General features: G+C 46.5%; 1 protein-coding gene across 8 annotated transcripts in view; it reads right to left on the bottom strand.

Moving 5' to 3' along the window:
* Positions 1-16,455, bottom strand: part of LOC137546475 (ultra-long-chain fatty acid omega-hydroxylase-like) — a 179,284-nt gene that overhangs the window by 20,655 nt on the left and 142,174 nt on the right. For all 8 annotated transcript variants that reach the window (XM_068268995.1, XM_068268992.1, XM_068268991.1 and 5 more), the window contains 2 exons: positions 16,029-16,095; positions 7,809-7,938 (listed from right to left, as the gene is read on the bottom strand). In XM_068268995.1, coding sequence (XP_068125096.1) covers positions 7,809-7,938; positions 16,029-16,095 — 197 coding nt within the window. The remainder of the gene's footprint in view (positions 1-7,808; positions 7,939-16,028; positions 16,096-16,455) is intronic.

The raw sequence follows: 16,455 nt of genomic DNA, 5'->3' as shown, positions 1-16,455 counted from the left end.
TTGTACCAGCAGTCACTGCAACCTTTTCACTGCACCTGTGTAACCGTACATTGTATTAGTCAAGCCAGTGCATACCTTTCACTCCAACCCCCCCCCCCCCCAATATGGACAAAACAAGAGGCAGAGCCAGAGGCAGGCCACCTGGCAGGTCTGTTCGAGGTCGCGCTGTCATGATTTCGTGCGGCCCTCGACCAAGTACAGTGTTCAGAAGAAGGCATGTGCCATCAACCAATATTGTTAGGACGTAGTTGTCTATTTAACACAAAACACCTCATCTTCCTCAGCTTACGCAGGGAAGCGTGACACATCTTCCTCCTCCTGCTCCGACTCTGGCACCTCACTTAAAACTCCGTTGGCAGCCATCACCAAAGTGCCATCATCACAGGGCTCAGTAGTGTGGAATTTTTTTGTGCATCTGCCTCAGAAGAGAGCAATGCCATCTGTACTCTCTGCCACCGAAAATTGAGCCATGGAAAGACCAAGACCCGTGTAGGGACAACTACCTTACGAAGGCACATGATTACAAAGCACAAACTGCAATGGGATGACCACCTGAGGAAAAGCAGCACACAAAAGCAAAGCCACACACCGCAGTGTAAGATACCAGGCCGCAATTATTTCTCAAAAAAGGCGATACCTAAACTGTACCGTGATGATGAAAGGCAAGTGGTGACATCTCTGGCACACAGCGTTGGGTCAAGGGTCCATCTGACCACGGATGCCTGGTCTGCAAAGCACGCTCAGGCCTGCCCGAAGACTAAGTCAGTCCCCACACACAGCATCTCTGTCTGCACGCCGTGTGACTGCCTGCCCCAAGACTAAGTCGGTCCCCACACAGCATCTATGTCTGCAGGCCGCTTGACTGCCTTCTCCGCCACCACCAACAGGGTCCAGGACTCCAGACGGATTCCTGAATTTTTAAGGCCGCTGCTAGCAGCAGCCGCTATAATACTTTTTCTGGTGCGTGTACATGGCTGCCTAATTTTTCTGGCTGCACTGCAGCTGCAACAACAAAACAAAAGGCATATACATGTGTCAATTCCCCTTCATGATCGTTACCTTGCCGCGGTGAAGGGGCTTGCGTATCACAATGAAGCAATGAGTGTCTCGGGGGAGGCACACCCAAGATAATAAGGTTGTTGCTTCATTGTGGACAGACCAAATTCGATCCGCTGGACAGTCACTTTTCTGTCATTGAGCTACCTCAGCCCGGCGACCATATGGGCTTTAAATCCGCCATGGGCTGCACTCTCTCCATGGTGCGCACACCAGTCCAGCACGGCCGTCACTACACAAACAGCTGTGTGCGGTGTGTTACATAGTGAGTTTGGTCTGTCAGTGTGAAGCAGTACTCTAATTAAACTCCCTGATTGATGTATACACATGCAAGATGTTTTAAAGCACTTTAGGCCTCCAATTTAGCATTCAATGTGATTTCTGCCCTTAAACCGCTGCTTTGCGTCAAATACAGATTTTTTTTCCCGGGACTTTTGGCGTGTATCCTACTCATCCATGCAAAAACTCAGATGTTAAACCCCTTGAAACATCTTTTCCATCACTTTTGTGGCCAGCATAAATGTTTCTAGTTTTCAAAGTTCGCATCACCACTGAAGTCCATTGCGGTTCGCGAAAGTTCGCGCGAACCAAACTTTTGCGGAAGTTCGCGTTCGAGGTTCGTGAACCGAAAATCGGAGGTTCGAGCCATCTCTACCACTCAGCAATCATCTGGAGACCGGAGCGTAGCATCCACCGCTCTTTTTGTCCCCGCTTGTCATATCGCACTCTCCGCTCCGTCTATTACAGCAGGGCTACAGCAAAAATGGCCGCCGATGTCTGCAAATGCGGACACTGGCAGCCATTTTCTTGTAGCCCTGCTGTAATAGACAGAGCGGAGGATGCGATATGACAAGCAGGGAAGGAAACAGAGCAGGGGACACATACCCAGGGCTGCCATGTCCGGGTGGCCGTGCTTCCAGATGGGCAGCTGTACGGCGGGCAACGGCAGGCCAGGTGCACTCTTCTCTTTCTGCATCTGCCTTGCGCCGCCCCCACACTTCTGCCGCCTGATAAAGCTGCGTCACCCCGCGTCATAGGCAGGACGGCCCTGTGGTTACCATGCCAATAAATAATTTTTCCAATAACAAACTTAAACAGGTTGTTTGAATACACAGCAGGCAGGGGCAAGCTTAAAGGACACCCGAAGCAAAAAAAAAAGTAATGAAATAAACTATTGTATCTATCTTCCTTCTCTTAAAAATGATTTTTTAAGATATTCCATAGTTTTATTTTGTTTAAATCTACTTTTTAAGTTTTAACTGTTTTATTGTTTTTGCTCAATGACACATTCATTGAAGTATGCCAGAGCTAAAATCTATGAACGATTGATGCTTTTTATCTCTTTCCTGCTCTCAGAAGCCATTTTCTACTGGGAAAGTGTTTTATAGTTGGAATTTCTTATCAGTGAGGGTCACACTGTCATCACTTCCTGTCTGAGTCAGGACTGAGTCCATTACATACCTGATATTTAACTCTTTCAGGCAGAGAAAGAAAAAAAGGAACACAACACAGTTATTTGTGTGCTAGGCACTGTACATACACATGTCTATCTCATCATGTCACATGTCACCTCGGGTATCCTGTAAGCGAATGACGGAGTAGTTCTAGAGAATGGTAGTCGTTTAGATAAATCTTGGACCCATGCATGGAAAAAGAGTATTAGTGAGAAAGATTTTAGTAAGATTTTGGAGAAATGGAGAGAGAGTTAATGGATACCTGAAGTGACATATGACATGATGAGGTAAACTTATGTATGTACAGTCCCAATCCTGCTTAGAGCTAGGCTGTGTTCCTTTTTCTTTTTTTCTCACTGTCAAGCTTAGAATTCCAGGGGTATAAATGATACTTTCTCTGCAGTTGGACTATGATACTTTCTCTGTAGTTGGACAAAATCTCTCTATAACTATGTTAAAGAGACATTTTGACCTTTAAGCACAAAATGAAACTGTGGGATTTCAAGAAGGCCCAATTTACAACTGTAGTAAAATCAATGAACCCTCTGCATACTCGAATGCAAATGCTCATGCAAATACTTTTATACAAATCAATCACACAGGAACCAATGCTATCCCTACAGCTAAGCTAAAAGTGGGGATCTTTGTTACAAAAGAAAAGAATAAATTATCTTGTAAAGTCACATACACCGCATAGAGATCCTAACTCTGGCCCTATAACACATATAGCGCAAACATGCAAGCATTCAGTGTGTCAAACCTATCTAAAGATAAGGAGCACATATCCTGTCATCCTCTTTGGGACAGTGCATAACTCCCAACTTTTTGAGACGAGAAAGAGGGACACTTAAGCCACACCCTTGCCACACCCCTAATCACGCCCCCATCACACCCCTAGTCACGCATGCGATTAAGATTTCATAAGAAACATATGTTTTGTAATTCAAACCACACTGGTCTTTTCTATCCTCGTTCATTTTTCTTTATTTTAATATTTTAAAATAAGTAATATATCAATTTAAAGGATGGGAATAAAGTTTAGAGTCAATCACACATTTTTTAGTAGGGAAATACATATATTTATAGTACATAGAAAGAGGGACAAAGTCCTGAAAGAGGGACAAATGAGGAGGAAACAGGGACAGAGGGACAGGGCTCCCAAAGAAGGACTGTCCCTCTGAAAGAGGGACAGTTGGGAGCTATGGATAGTGCATCAAACTAATCCCACAAGGGAGCTAACAAAATACATCCATGTGCACCATGCGCACACTATTTTCACACAGCATAAGTTGTGTGCATGTCAACAATGGTCACTGATAGAGATAGGCCGAACGGTTCCACGCGAACTTCGGTGGTTCGCGTTCGCGTCCCGCTGGCGAACCTTTGCGGAAGTTCGGTTCGCCCCATAATGCACCTTGAGGGTCAACTTTGACCCTCTACATCACAGTCAGCAGGCCAGTGTAGCCAATTAGGCTACACTAGCCCCTGGAGCCCCACCCCCCCTTATATAAGGCAGGCAGCGGCGGCCATTACGGTCACTCGTGTGCTGCCTGCGTTAGTGAGAGTAGGGCGAGCTGCTGCAGACTGTCTCTCAGGGAAAGATTAGTTAGGCTTAACTTGTTCCTGGCTGGCTGCATACCTGTTCTGTGAACCCACCACTGCATACCTGTACTGTGAACCCGCCACTGCATACCTGTTCAGTGAACCCACCACTGCATACCTGTTCAGTGAACCTGCCACTGCATACCTGTTCTGTGAACCCATCACTGCATACCTGTTCAGTTAACCCGCCACTGCATACCTGTGCTGTGAACCCACCACTGCATACCTGTTCTGTGAACCCACCACTGCATACCTGTGCTGTGAACCCATCACTGCATACCTGTTCAGTGAACCTGCCACTGCATACCTGTGCTGTGAACCCATCACTGCATACCTGTTCAGTGAACCTGCCACTGCATACCTGTGCTGTGAACCTGCCACTGCATACCTGTTCAGTGAACCTGCCACTGCATACCTGTGCTGTGAACCCACCACTGCATACCTGTGCTGTGAACCCACCACTGCATACCTGTGCTGTGAACCACCACTGCATACCTGTGCTGTGAACCCACTACTGCATACCTGTGCTGTGAACCCACTACTGCATACCTGTTCTGTGAACCCACCAATGCATACCTGTTCTGTGAACCCACCACTGCATACCTGTTCAGTGAACCCACCACTGCATACCTGTTGTGTTCAGTGAACCCGCCACTGCATACCTGTTCTGTTCAGTGGACCCGCCACTGTATACCTGTTTAGTGAACCCGCCACTACATACCTGTTGTGTTCAGTGAACCTGCCACTGCATACCTGTTCTGTGAACCCGCCACTGTATACCTGTTCAGTGAACCCGCCACTGCATACCTGTTGTGTTCAGTGAACCCGCCACTGTATACCTGTACTGTTCAGTGAACCCGCCACTGCATACCTGTTGTGTTCAGTGAACCCGCCACTGCATACCTGTTGTGTTCAGTGAACCCGCCACTGCATCCCTTTTCTGTTCAGTGGACCCGCCACTGTATACCTGTTCAGTGAACCCACCACTGCATACCTGTTGTGTTCAGTGAACCCGCCACTGCATACCTGTTGTGTTCAGTGAACCCGCCACTGTATACCTGTACTGTTGTACATGCGTGCATGTACATGCGCCCATTCCCCTTCGTGATCATTACCTTGCCGTGGTGAAGGGGCTTGCGTATCACAATGAAGCAATGACCGGCGCCTAGATGAGTGTCTCGGGGGGCACACAAAAGATAATAAGGTCGTTGCTTCATTGTGGTCAGACCAAATTTGATCAGCTGGACAGTCACTGTTATGTCATTCAGCTACATCAGCCAGGCGACCATATGGGCTGTAAAGCCACCAAAACCTGCACTCTCGCCATGGTGCGCACCAGTCCAGCACGGCCATCACTACACAAACAGCTGTTTGCGGTGCGTTACACGGTGAGTTTGGTGTGTCAGTGTGAAGCAGTACCTTAATTACACTACCTGATTGATGTATACACATGCAAGATGTTTTAAAGCACTTTAGGCCTGTCATTTAGCATTCAATGTGATTTCTGCCCTTAAAACGCTGCTTTGCGTCAAATCCAGATTTTTCCCCGGGACTTTTGGCATGTATCCGACTCCGCCATGCCCCCCTCCAGGTGTTAGACCCCTTGAAACATCTTTTCCATCAGTTTTGTGGCCAGCATAATTATTTTTTTTTTTCAAAGTTCGCATCCCCATTGAAGTCTATTGCGGTTCGCGAACTTTAACGCGAACCGAATGTTACGCGAAAGTTCGCGAACCCGGTTCGCGAACCTAAAATCGGAGGTTCGGCCCATCTCTAGTCACTGACAGGGGAAAAGGGGGAGAGCACTAGATTAAATCCTAGTCACAAGGATAAAATACAAGTAAAAACACAGAATGCATGCTACTCAAGTTGAGCTAGGACATATACATATGTAATAGGGAGGTGCATAAGGGGGTGTGGTAAACAAAACAGCAAAATCAATTAACCCTCTGCACTCTTGCATGCAAATTCTCCTGCAAATACTTTTAAACAATACCAGTTGCCTGGCTATCCTGCTGATCTTTTTGGCCAGTAGGGTCTCATATGTTTGAAACAAGCATGCAGCTAATCTTGTCCGGTTTTAGTCAGCAATATCTTATCTGGATGCTTTTTCAGGGTCTATGGTTAAAAATATCTACAGTGGATCAGCAGGACAGCCAGGAGATGTAAATTGTTTCGGGCCCGTTTCCACTAATGCGAATTTGCATGCGTTGTCCGCATGCAAATTCGCATAACCAATACAAGTGGCTGGGGCTGTTTCCACTTGTCAGGAATTCTGTGCGGTCTGCTGTGCAGAAAAAATCTGCACGGCAGAGGCGTCAGAATTCGCATGCCGCACACCCGCACCCGAATTGCCGCTAATGTAATGTAATAGGAAAACCGCAAGCATATTAGTCGTGCGGTTTTCCCGGCGTTTCCACGTGCGATTCCGCGTAAAAACCCATGTCAATGCTTGCCGGCGTTGACATGGTTAATATCACATATTGCAAACCGCGAGCGATTCCGTGTGAAAATCCGCATGGAAACGCAAATTAATCCGCACCCGCATGTGGATTCGTTGACGCGATTTTCGTGTCAAACGCAACGCACAAGTGGAAACGTACCCTCAAAGGAAATAAATATGTCAGCCAAGATATGCCTTTCACATCAAGCTCCTTTAAAGGATACCAGAGCACCGGGTGTAACAATATACCCTGCAAGGGATGCAGCTGCAGGGAGGCCCAGAAGCCACAGGGGGCCCTGTTCTGAGAGACTGACAACTAAGGGGCACAGAGAGAAAAAAACTTTCTACTCTCTGCAGAATTGTTGTAGTGACCATCTGCTCAGCCACTGATAAAGAATCATACAAAGTTTTGCAGACAAAGATTTGTAGACAGTCCATATTCAGTGTGCAGCACAATCTTGTGTACAATGCCCAACCCCCACCCCCTCCCCAAGTGCTCCATACTCTAGGGATGCTTGAGTAGTCTAGGCGCATAGAGAAAAAGCTTTCTATTCTCTGCACAATTGGGGGGGGGGGGAGGAGTTTGGCGGAAGGGGGCCCCATCCAAAGTTTCGCAGGCGGGCTTAGTGATTCCTAGTTACACCCCTGAACGGAGCCCAACTTGTAATGATTAAAAAACATGTTGCACTGGTGGGAGGGGGTCAGCCTTCACTTACCGCTCCCTCTGTTTAAGAGATGTGTGCCTCCATTTTCCTGTTTCAGCCCCAGTTTGCGTCTCCCGACCGGACCGTCCAGTATGGAAATACTGTACCGTGCATGCGCAGTATTTTCTTTCTGCTCCCGTGACTGCGCTCCTCTAACATCACTTAGACGCCTGCGCTCCAGTCTTGCGCCCCCAGCATGTGCTCTCCACAGCCCTCTGCAATTCATGCTGTGGAGACGGGAGCCAGCGTGTGTGTCTAAGTTATGTCAGAGGAGTGCGATCACGGGAGCAGAAAGGAAATACTGTGCATGCGCAGCGCAGTATTTCCATACTGGATGGTCTGGTTGGGAGCCACAAACGGAGGATGAAACAGGTGAACGGAGGCACACATCTTTGAACAGAGAGAGTGGTAACTGAAGGCTGACCCCCTCCCACCAGCACATGTTTTTTAATCATTATAAGTTGGGCTCTGGTATCCTTTAAGTTTGCTGACAACAGACCAGTTAAGGGTTTGTACAGACTTATTTGCTTAGTGATGCAATGTTTTCACCATTCCAAGTGGCTTGTGTCTTTACTGTTCATTAACTCTTTGATCTCTTCTCTGCACTTATCTTGATATTCAGGATGACGAGCCAAGTTATACAAGATCCAGGACAGTCCACTGGCTGTGGTGTCATGTCCTAAAACAAGATAAATATTTTGTAAGCTTGCAGCATAAGTATCCTGCATTAAACACATTCTGATGTAATACCGCTATGTTTTGGCTTTTATTTGTAGAGATCTGAATAATGTTCTGGCAGTTTCAGCTGATAAATAACCATATTATGAGGCTGATATTAATTTAAAAACCCATGTTACACCTCCTCCTGTCATAGTTACAATCCCCTTGCCCTAATGCCCCATATTAGCTCTGCTTTCCCTCAGACTCATAACAGACTGGCCAATGCAGAGGCCAGACACTAGATCCACGGGTGAGGTGTTCAGCCAAGATAGTCTAGTCAGTAGCTGACCGACTTCAAGGCCCTGCCCAGACACTGTTGCTAGTGACAGAAGGCAGCACTGCTGAGATAGTAAGGAAACATATTATACAGCTTTACAACCATATACTGTATATGTCAATTATAGGATTGCCTTCATTTTTCCAGAATTGTGCTAGAACCAGATGTTCAGGGACTTATTCTCCTCCTGTGTCATTGTACTTGTATGTAAGTTTGTACTTTGCACCCTTATTTGCAGGTCTGTGGTGTTAGAACAAAAATCATCCGACTCCGACGTATATGAAACCTCCGACTACAGGTAACCAAAATTGCTCCGACTCCCCAACTCCGACTCCTTAGTCTAATACTCACCGGGCCTGTGGAATTGGTACAAAAACCAACTGAATCCTCAGTTTATGAAACCACCGACTCCAGGTATTTAAAAATTGCTCCGACTCCACAGCGCTGCTTATTTGTTGTACAAGAAAGTGCGATATGCTGGCACTTAATAAATACAATTATGATGATAACAATAATGGTATGAACAACTCCACTTTGGAAGACTTAATTTCAAGATCACTGTGGAATTAAACAATAATAGGAAATTTTGCTCAAACCACTGATTGAAACAAACTTAGGTGCACGTTATTGCAGTTCTCAACAATTCTCTTTCAGTATATAAACCCGATGTACCCAGCTGATGTTGAAGACTGTCTTGTAAGGAAAGGGTGCTTTGGCTGTTTGCATTGGCTGGTGAGATTCTTATACAAAGTATTTACACCCCTAAGCAGTACTCTAATGTTTCAGCTCCCATTCAGTTTGATAGATTTTTATTATTATTTTTATGTAATGTATTTATAAAGCGCCAACATATTACGCAGCGCTGGACATTAGTTTAGGTTACAGACAATATTTAGGGGTGACATACAGCTAAATGACAATACAGGAATACAAGAAAGACCAGATCATGCAGCACAGTATGAGTACAAGGTAATGCTTAGTCAGTCACTGGATGGGAGCATGGCGATTAGGCAAGTTAGGTTCACTCAGATGCATAGCATGGGTTCACAGTAATGGAGGTGCATGATCAGGTAGGACACAAAAGGAGGAGGACCCTGCCCAAAGGCTTACAATCCAGAGTTCAGCTGTGGGTTTAGAGCACTTGTGAGGGGTAGTAGGCCAGAGTGAAAAGGTGAGTTTTGAGAGCCTTCTTGAAGATGTTGAAGGAGGGGGCTTTCCTAATGGGTGGAGGTAGGGAGTTCCATAGTGTTGGAGCAGCTCTTGAGAAGTCCTGAAGGCGTGCATGGGACTGGGTGATGCGGGGGGCGGTCAGGCGAAGTTCATTGGAAGAGCGGAGTGAGCGGCTAGGTGTGTACCTCTGAGTAAGATCGGAAATGTAGGTTGGACAGGTTTTGTGGCCAAATTTGTAGGTCAGACACAGTATCTTGAATCTGATTCTGGACTGGATAGGAAGCCAGTGGAGGGATTCAAGGAGGGGATCTGCCGTGGTTGAGCGATGGGAGCAGTGGATAATTCTTGCTGCCGCATTCATGATGGACTGCAGTGGGGCTATTCGGGTCATAGGGAGACCAGACAGAAGGGCATTGCAGTAGTCAAGGTGGGAAATTATGAGGGCATGTATGAGGAGTTTGGTGGTGGCAGTGGTCAGGAAAGGGCGAATCTTACAGATGTTACGAAGGTGGAAGTTGCAGGACTTTGTGAGGTTTTGGATGTGGGGAGTGAAGGACAGTGCGGAGTCCAGGGTGACACCCAGACAGCAGGCTTGAGAGGTAGGGTGAATGGCAGTGTGGTTAACAGTGACATGCACATCTGGGAGGTTCATGTATGGCTGGGGTGGGAAGATCATAAATTCCGTTTTGTCTAGATTTAGTTTCAGGAACCTAGCGTACATCCAGTAGGAGATGGCTGATAGGCAGGAGGAGACCTTGTCCATTGTAGTGTTATGTCAGGGGTGTGGAGGTAGATCTGGGTGTCATCTGCATACAGATGATACTTAAAACCCATGGAGGAGATAACCTTACCAATGGAGGATGTGTATAGGGTGAACAGTAAGGGGCCAAGGACCGAGCCTTGGGGGACTCCCACCGAGAGGTGGTTGGGGGTGGACGAGGACTCATTGAAGGTGGTCGTGAAGGAGCGGTTGGAGAGGTAGGATGAAAGCCAGGTCAGGGCGAGATCGTGAATGCCCATGGACTGGAGGAGTAGGGGATGATCTACTGTGTCAAAAGCTGCTGAAAGGTCAAGGAGGAGGAAAATTGAGTATTTACCTTCAGCTTTAGCTAAGGCAAGGTCATTGATCACTTTGGTGAGAGCAGTTTCGGTTGAGTGGGCAGGCCGAAATCCAGATTGCAGTGGGTCTAGCAGTGAGTTGGCATTGAGGTACTGGGTCAGGCGTTTTGTGAACCAGACGCTCAAGGAGTTTTGAGGCAAAGGGGAGGAGGGAGATAGGGCGGTAGTTGGAGGGTAGCGAGGGGTCAAGGGAGGGTTTCTTGAGCAGGGGTAGTACAATGGCCTGCTTGAAGTCGGAGGGGAAGGTGCCTGTGGATAGGGAGAGGTTAAACAGGGTAGTGAGGACTGAGGCCAATACCGTGAAGTGAGGCTGGAGTAAATCAGAAGGGATGGGGTCAAGGGGGGGGAAGTAGTGGTATGGGAAGTCTGCAGTAGTGGTTGACTTCCTTGGTGGTAGCAGGAGGATATGGTGGAGGAGCTGCTTGGGAGGGGGTGGGAGGTGAAGATTGAAGATTGGATATTTCCTGATGGATGGAGACAATTTTGTTGGTGAAGTGGGTGGCTAAATCTGTGGCAGAGAGGTAGGAAACGGAGGGGGGTTAAGCAGGGAGTTGAAAGTGGCGAAAAGACGCCGAGGATTGGAAGCTTGTGCTCCGATGAGCTTGGTAACGTATTCTTGCTTCGCATGAGCAAGGGCAGTGTGGAACTGCAGCAGGTTAGTCTTGTACTGTAGGTAATCCTGGTTAAGTCTAGTTTTCCTCCATTTCCGTTCAGTGGCGCGTGTTTTCCTCTGGAGGTTGCGAGTATGGGTAGTGCGCCAGGGCTGGGAGTTAGGGGGTCGGTTGCGGCGAAATATTGGTGGAGCAGCTTTCTCTAGGGCTGATGAGAGAGTTTGGCGATACTGAGCTGCAGCAAGATTAGGACAGGTTAGGGAGGGGAGAGTGGAGGAGAGGGCATGGAGGGGGTCAGCAAGGACGCTAGGGTTGAGCTTGCGTAGGTCTCGCTGCCATCGACCAGGTGGGTGGGCGGGTAGTTTGGAGGTGCCTTCCGTGAGGAGGTTGAAGGTGAGAAGGGCATGGTCTGAGGGTGGAAAGGGTGCGATGTCAAGGTCTGCAATGGTGGTGGATTTAGTGAATATAAGGTCGAGAGTGTGACCTGCAGTGTGAGTGGGGGTGTTGGTGTGTTGTACTAGGCCAAGTGAGTTGGCAATGGTGAGTAGCTGGGTCACAATGGAGTTCTGGGCTTCATCGATGGGAATATTGAAATCCCCGAAGATGATGGTGGGGAGGTCAGAGGAGAGGATGTGAGGGAGCCAGGAGGCAAGGCCATCGAGAAATTGTGGGGTGGAGCCCGGAGGGCGGTATAAGATCGCAACAATGGCAGGGAGGGTGGTAGAGGCGGATGGTGTGGTCCTCGAATTATGTGAATTGTAGGGAGCTAGGTGGGGTGAGGACACGGAAGGTGCAGGATGGGGAGAGGAGTAGACCCACCCCTCCCCCATTCCTGTTGTCTGGTCTGAGGTGAATTGGGTGGCACACTTTGATCAAATCTGATCATTAAGTAAAGGTGCCCATACATACAGTTTTTTTTTCTTTAATTCCCTTTACATTTGATAACTTTGATCAAATTGGATGGAATTCAATTCCCTTAAAATTTGACTAAAAATTGATTATATAGGTAGGAAAAAAAAACAAAAAACGTTTTGTAAGAAATAATACCTTTTAATGGCTAACTAATAGAGTTAAATGATGCTTAAAATGCATTATTTAACTCTATTAGTTAGCCATTAAAAGGTATTATTTCTTACAAAACTTTTTTTTTTTTTTTTCTACCTATATAATTTGTTTGGCTAACACGGTATAGAAACTTTTTTGCTACTAAAAATTGATCAAAAGTATCGCTCAAACAGGACAAAAAAAATCTAGGTCGAATGAGGACTGGGCAAGAGTGGTGGTAGATTGAAGGCCAATAGCATGAGGGCTCGTTCCCACTATCGCGAATCCGCATGCGTCCAACGCATGCGGATTCGCACATGTAATGTGAGTGGATGGGGCTGTTTCCACTCCTGCGGTGGCGTTGTGCGTTTTTTGTTGCGGAGAAAAAACGCACAAAAGAGGCAACGATTTCGCCTGCGTCGGGAATCCGTGCGAATCGCCGCTAATGTATTTAATAGTAAAAATGCATGCGTTTTTTACATGCGTTTTTACCCGCGATTCGCGTGCGATTTCGCACCTTTTCCAATGTTATTTTGCCCTGGCAGTGTCATGGTTAATTTCGCATGGCACCCTGCCATGCGAAATCGCACGCGAAATCGCGGGTAAAAACGCATGCAGAAACGCATCCGCATGCGTTTTTACAAGCGTCGGAATGCCGGCGAATCGCGTCGCAACAGTGGAAACAAGCCCTAACACTGCATCGAACAGTGCAATGCTGCAGTTCTGTCAATTTTTAATTCCCTGCTGGTATCTATAGAACATTGATGTGCTGTGCATGTTAGGAATGGATACCTTTTTGAATCGCTCTGTTTCAGGAAGGAATTAATCCTTTTGGAACATTGGATGGAAATTTACATGTATAAGGCCAGCTGAAGTCTGCCTAGAATCTGTAAAATAATTCTAAAACTGATCTGTAACTCAAACTCTACAGTGATCAGACAGCAGGCCTAGCATCAGATGGTGTGGATTGTTTTGTACTAAATCTTAAAATTGGTGACTGCCATTTCCATGATGTGATTTTTGCAAAAAAAAAAAAAAAAAGTATTGTAATCATGATATCAAGCAATATTGTTTAATGTAAATTAACATTATTTAACAATGTGTAACAACGTGTTACCTCCTGCAGCGATCATGTTATCCCCTGCGAACAACCGTCACATCGGATCACTGGACGAGGGGTTGTTAAGATTGCCACAGACTCCCGTGGCAGTTTCCGCAATCGCATAAACAATAATTTCAACAATTGTTTGTTTCGGCAACCACAAACGACGCTTCCAGATCAGGCCAGATGTTTGGCGGACACTCCCGATCCATCTGGCTGTAGGTACTTAGCTTAACACATTAGTTCACACTCCCCAGTGGGGATTTTAGTTTGGGAGCATCAATTCCAAAGCAATACAGAAAGTTTCAGTGCTGCAACCCAAATGATGCAGAACTTGGGAGTCAATCAGTCCACACCGGTATCCACTAAAGGTGTAACTTCAAACCAAAGAAAAGGAAAGTCTGGGTCTCAACCTGGATTTGGGCTAATTGGCCAATTTATTACAAGTGCCACAGTATATAGCTCAAGACCATATAGGTCGAAACGTTGTGCTTTATACCGTGGCACTCAATAAATTGGCCCACATCCAGGTTAAGACCCAGTATTTTCTTTACTTTAGAATCAATTTCAGTCTGACGTAGCCATTAACCTCTTGAGGACTGCAGTGCTTAACCCCCCTAAAGACCAGGCCTTTTATTGTTAAAATGGCCACTGCAGCTTTAAGGCCAAGCTGCAGGGCCGCACAACACAGTACATGAGTTAACCCCCCCCCTTTTCCCCCCACCAACAGAGCTCTCAGTTGGTGGGGTCTGATCGCCCCCCCCCCCCCTTTGTTTGTTTTCTTTTAAATAAATGTTTGTAAGGGCTCGTCTCCACTAGTGCGGGTGGGCGGGATCGCAGGCGAATCCCATGAGCCGTGCCATGCACGGCTATGGGATTCGCAGCCTCCGCGGCGAATTCTGCGGGGGGTTCCGGGCGAACCGCTCCCGCCGCGGCACCGTCATCCCCTATGGCAGAGTTTCCCCGTGCGAATCATGTGCGGGGAAACTCTGCAGAATCGCCGGCGAAACCGCCCTAGTGGAAATGGGCCCTTATTCTTTTTCTTTCTTTTTTTTACTATTTTCTTTTTTTTCTTTCATTGATCCCTCCCACCCCCCAGCCAGCCAATAATGGTGATCAGCTGTCATAGGCTTCTGCCTATGAGAGCCGATCGCTCTCATGTGCCTCAGGGGGACAGCCGTGTCACACGGCTGTCCCCAGTACAGCGCTGCTGCTGATCGCAGCGCTGTACATATAAATACACGGCGTGTAACAGTCTTCCGAGCGGCGATCGCCGCTCGGAGACTGAAGGTGGAGGCTCCGCTCCGCCAACCAGGCAGGAGATGCGCACGCAGCGCGCGCGCGATCTCCTGCAAACTGCTGCCCCAGGACTTTATGCCAATTGGTGTTAGCCGGTCCTGGGGCTGCCGCCGCGGCCACGCCCATCAGCGTGACGCGGTCGGGAAGAAGTTAATTGCTCAGTTAGGACTTGAGGTGATTAGTCCAATTCAAGCTGCAGCAGTTCATTGTCAGTCTTATGCTGTGATGATAGGCACAGGACTGGCACACACAGAGGTAAAGCTACCACCCCTTCCACTTTCTATTTTCCAAGTGGTTGGTCATATTTTCACATGGATTTCATTTTTTTATTTAGACAAAATGTAGTCTACAAAATAAACATGGTTATTAGAAGAAGAAGCTTCCCTTTTAAAAATGCCATTTGCCCAATTGACATACTCATCTCTTGTACTCGGTGGACACATACCTGAAACACCTGACTTTCCTCTCCGTTTTCCTTTATATTAAAATATTGCAGGAAAACATCTAGGTAGGATGACCAAGGGTTTAAATACCTTTTTGAATGCTCTTAAAATATGCAGTTAAATATGCTTTTAAACTGACAATAAAGCAAAAAATGACAATGAAGTTTACAAACTACACTCAGCATTTTAAACTATGAAAGAAAACAGAGCTAATGACCCTTTGAAGTTCCCTGCAGTTAAATCTTATTTGAAGTTTTCTTTCACTGTTTCTTTGATGTATAAGTGCTTTAGAAAATAGCACTGCTCTCTGACTAAATTAGTCAGAGAGCTTAGAGAAGATAACAAGTTAAGTTTCTTAAAGAGGATCTGTGTTTAAAAAAAAAAAAAACCTCTGGGGGATACTTACCTCGGGAGGGGGAAGCCTCTGGATCCTAAAGAGGTTTCCCCTGTCCTCCTCCGTCCCTCCCTTGGTTTGCTGGGACCCCTCGAATTGCGAAGAGGTAAATATTTACCTACCGCGATCCTGCACAGGCGCACTAGCTGCTCTTCATTTGGGTTAAAGCAGAAATAGCCGAACCTGATCAATCTGCTGTACTGCGCAGGCGTGAGTCCTTTGTGCCTGCGCAGTAGAGCGGATATGATCGCAGGATCGCGGAGAGGTAAATAAATCTCTGCTTGTCAGGGGAGGTTTCAGGGGAGCCAACGCTGGATTCCCTGAAGCTACAGGGGAGGGCATAGCCTCTTTGGGACCATGAGGCTTCCCCCTCCCAAGTTAAGTATCCCCCAGAGGGTTTTTTTTTTTTTTTTTTTTAATACAGAGTCTCTTTAACTCTTCTTGAACTGGAAACAATATGAGACTCATATCTTTGCTACTAATGTTCTATTAGCTGTACTACACATACAATTCATTATATCATAGGCTTATTTTCACTTCAGATTCCCTTCAAAATACAGTATGGGGAGCATACCTTATAGTTCTATTACCTTCAAACATAAACGTGTCAGCTTCTTCTAACATCTCTTCATCAGACAAATGTTTTCCATCTTCATCCTAAAAAAAAAAAAAAGGTAAAAGAAATCTGCACCAAGAATCCATAGATTTAGGTTTGGGCACACACGGTTCACTGGTTCACTTTCAATCCTAATAACGATAAGATCAAATGATTGCCTAAAAATTGGTAGTGAATTCTGCTGCAGGCCAATCAGAAACAATAGAAAACTGGCTTTTTGATTGGATATCGACTGGTCAGATATGCTGGTAAATCGATGGATAATACATGTTGTACTGCATGTATATGTGAATGTTTGACAGAGTGCACAATTAACTTTTTTGATGGCTACAAGAAAAACAAAAGATCAGAAAAAAATGCTATTGTTCGCATGCATGGGTGATGTTTCCTTTCCTCTGTAT

This window comes from Hyperolius riggenbachi, chromosome 2 (assembly GCF_040937935.1).
Source record: "Hyperolius riggenbachi isolate aHypRig1 chromosome 2, aHypRig1.pri, whole genome shotgun sequence".
NCBI classification, from domain to species: Eukaryota; Metazoa; Chordata; class Amphibia; order Anura; family Hyperoliidae; genus Hyperolius; species Hyperolius riggenbachi.
Note: the sequence above shows the minus strand (reverse complement) of the source record. Positions and strands in the feature narration are given on the sequence as shown.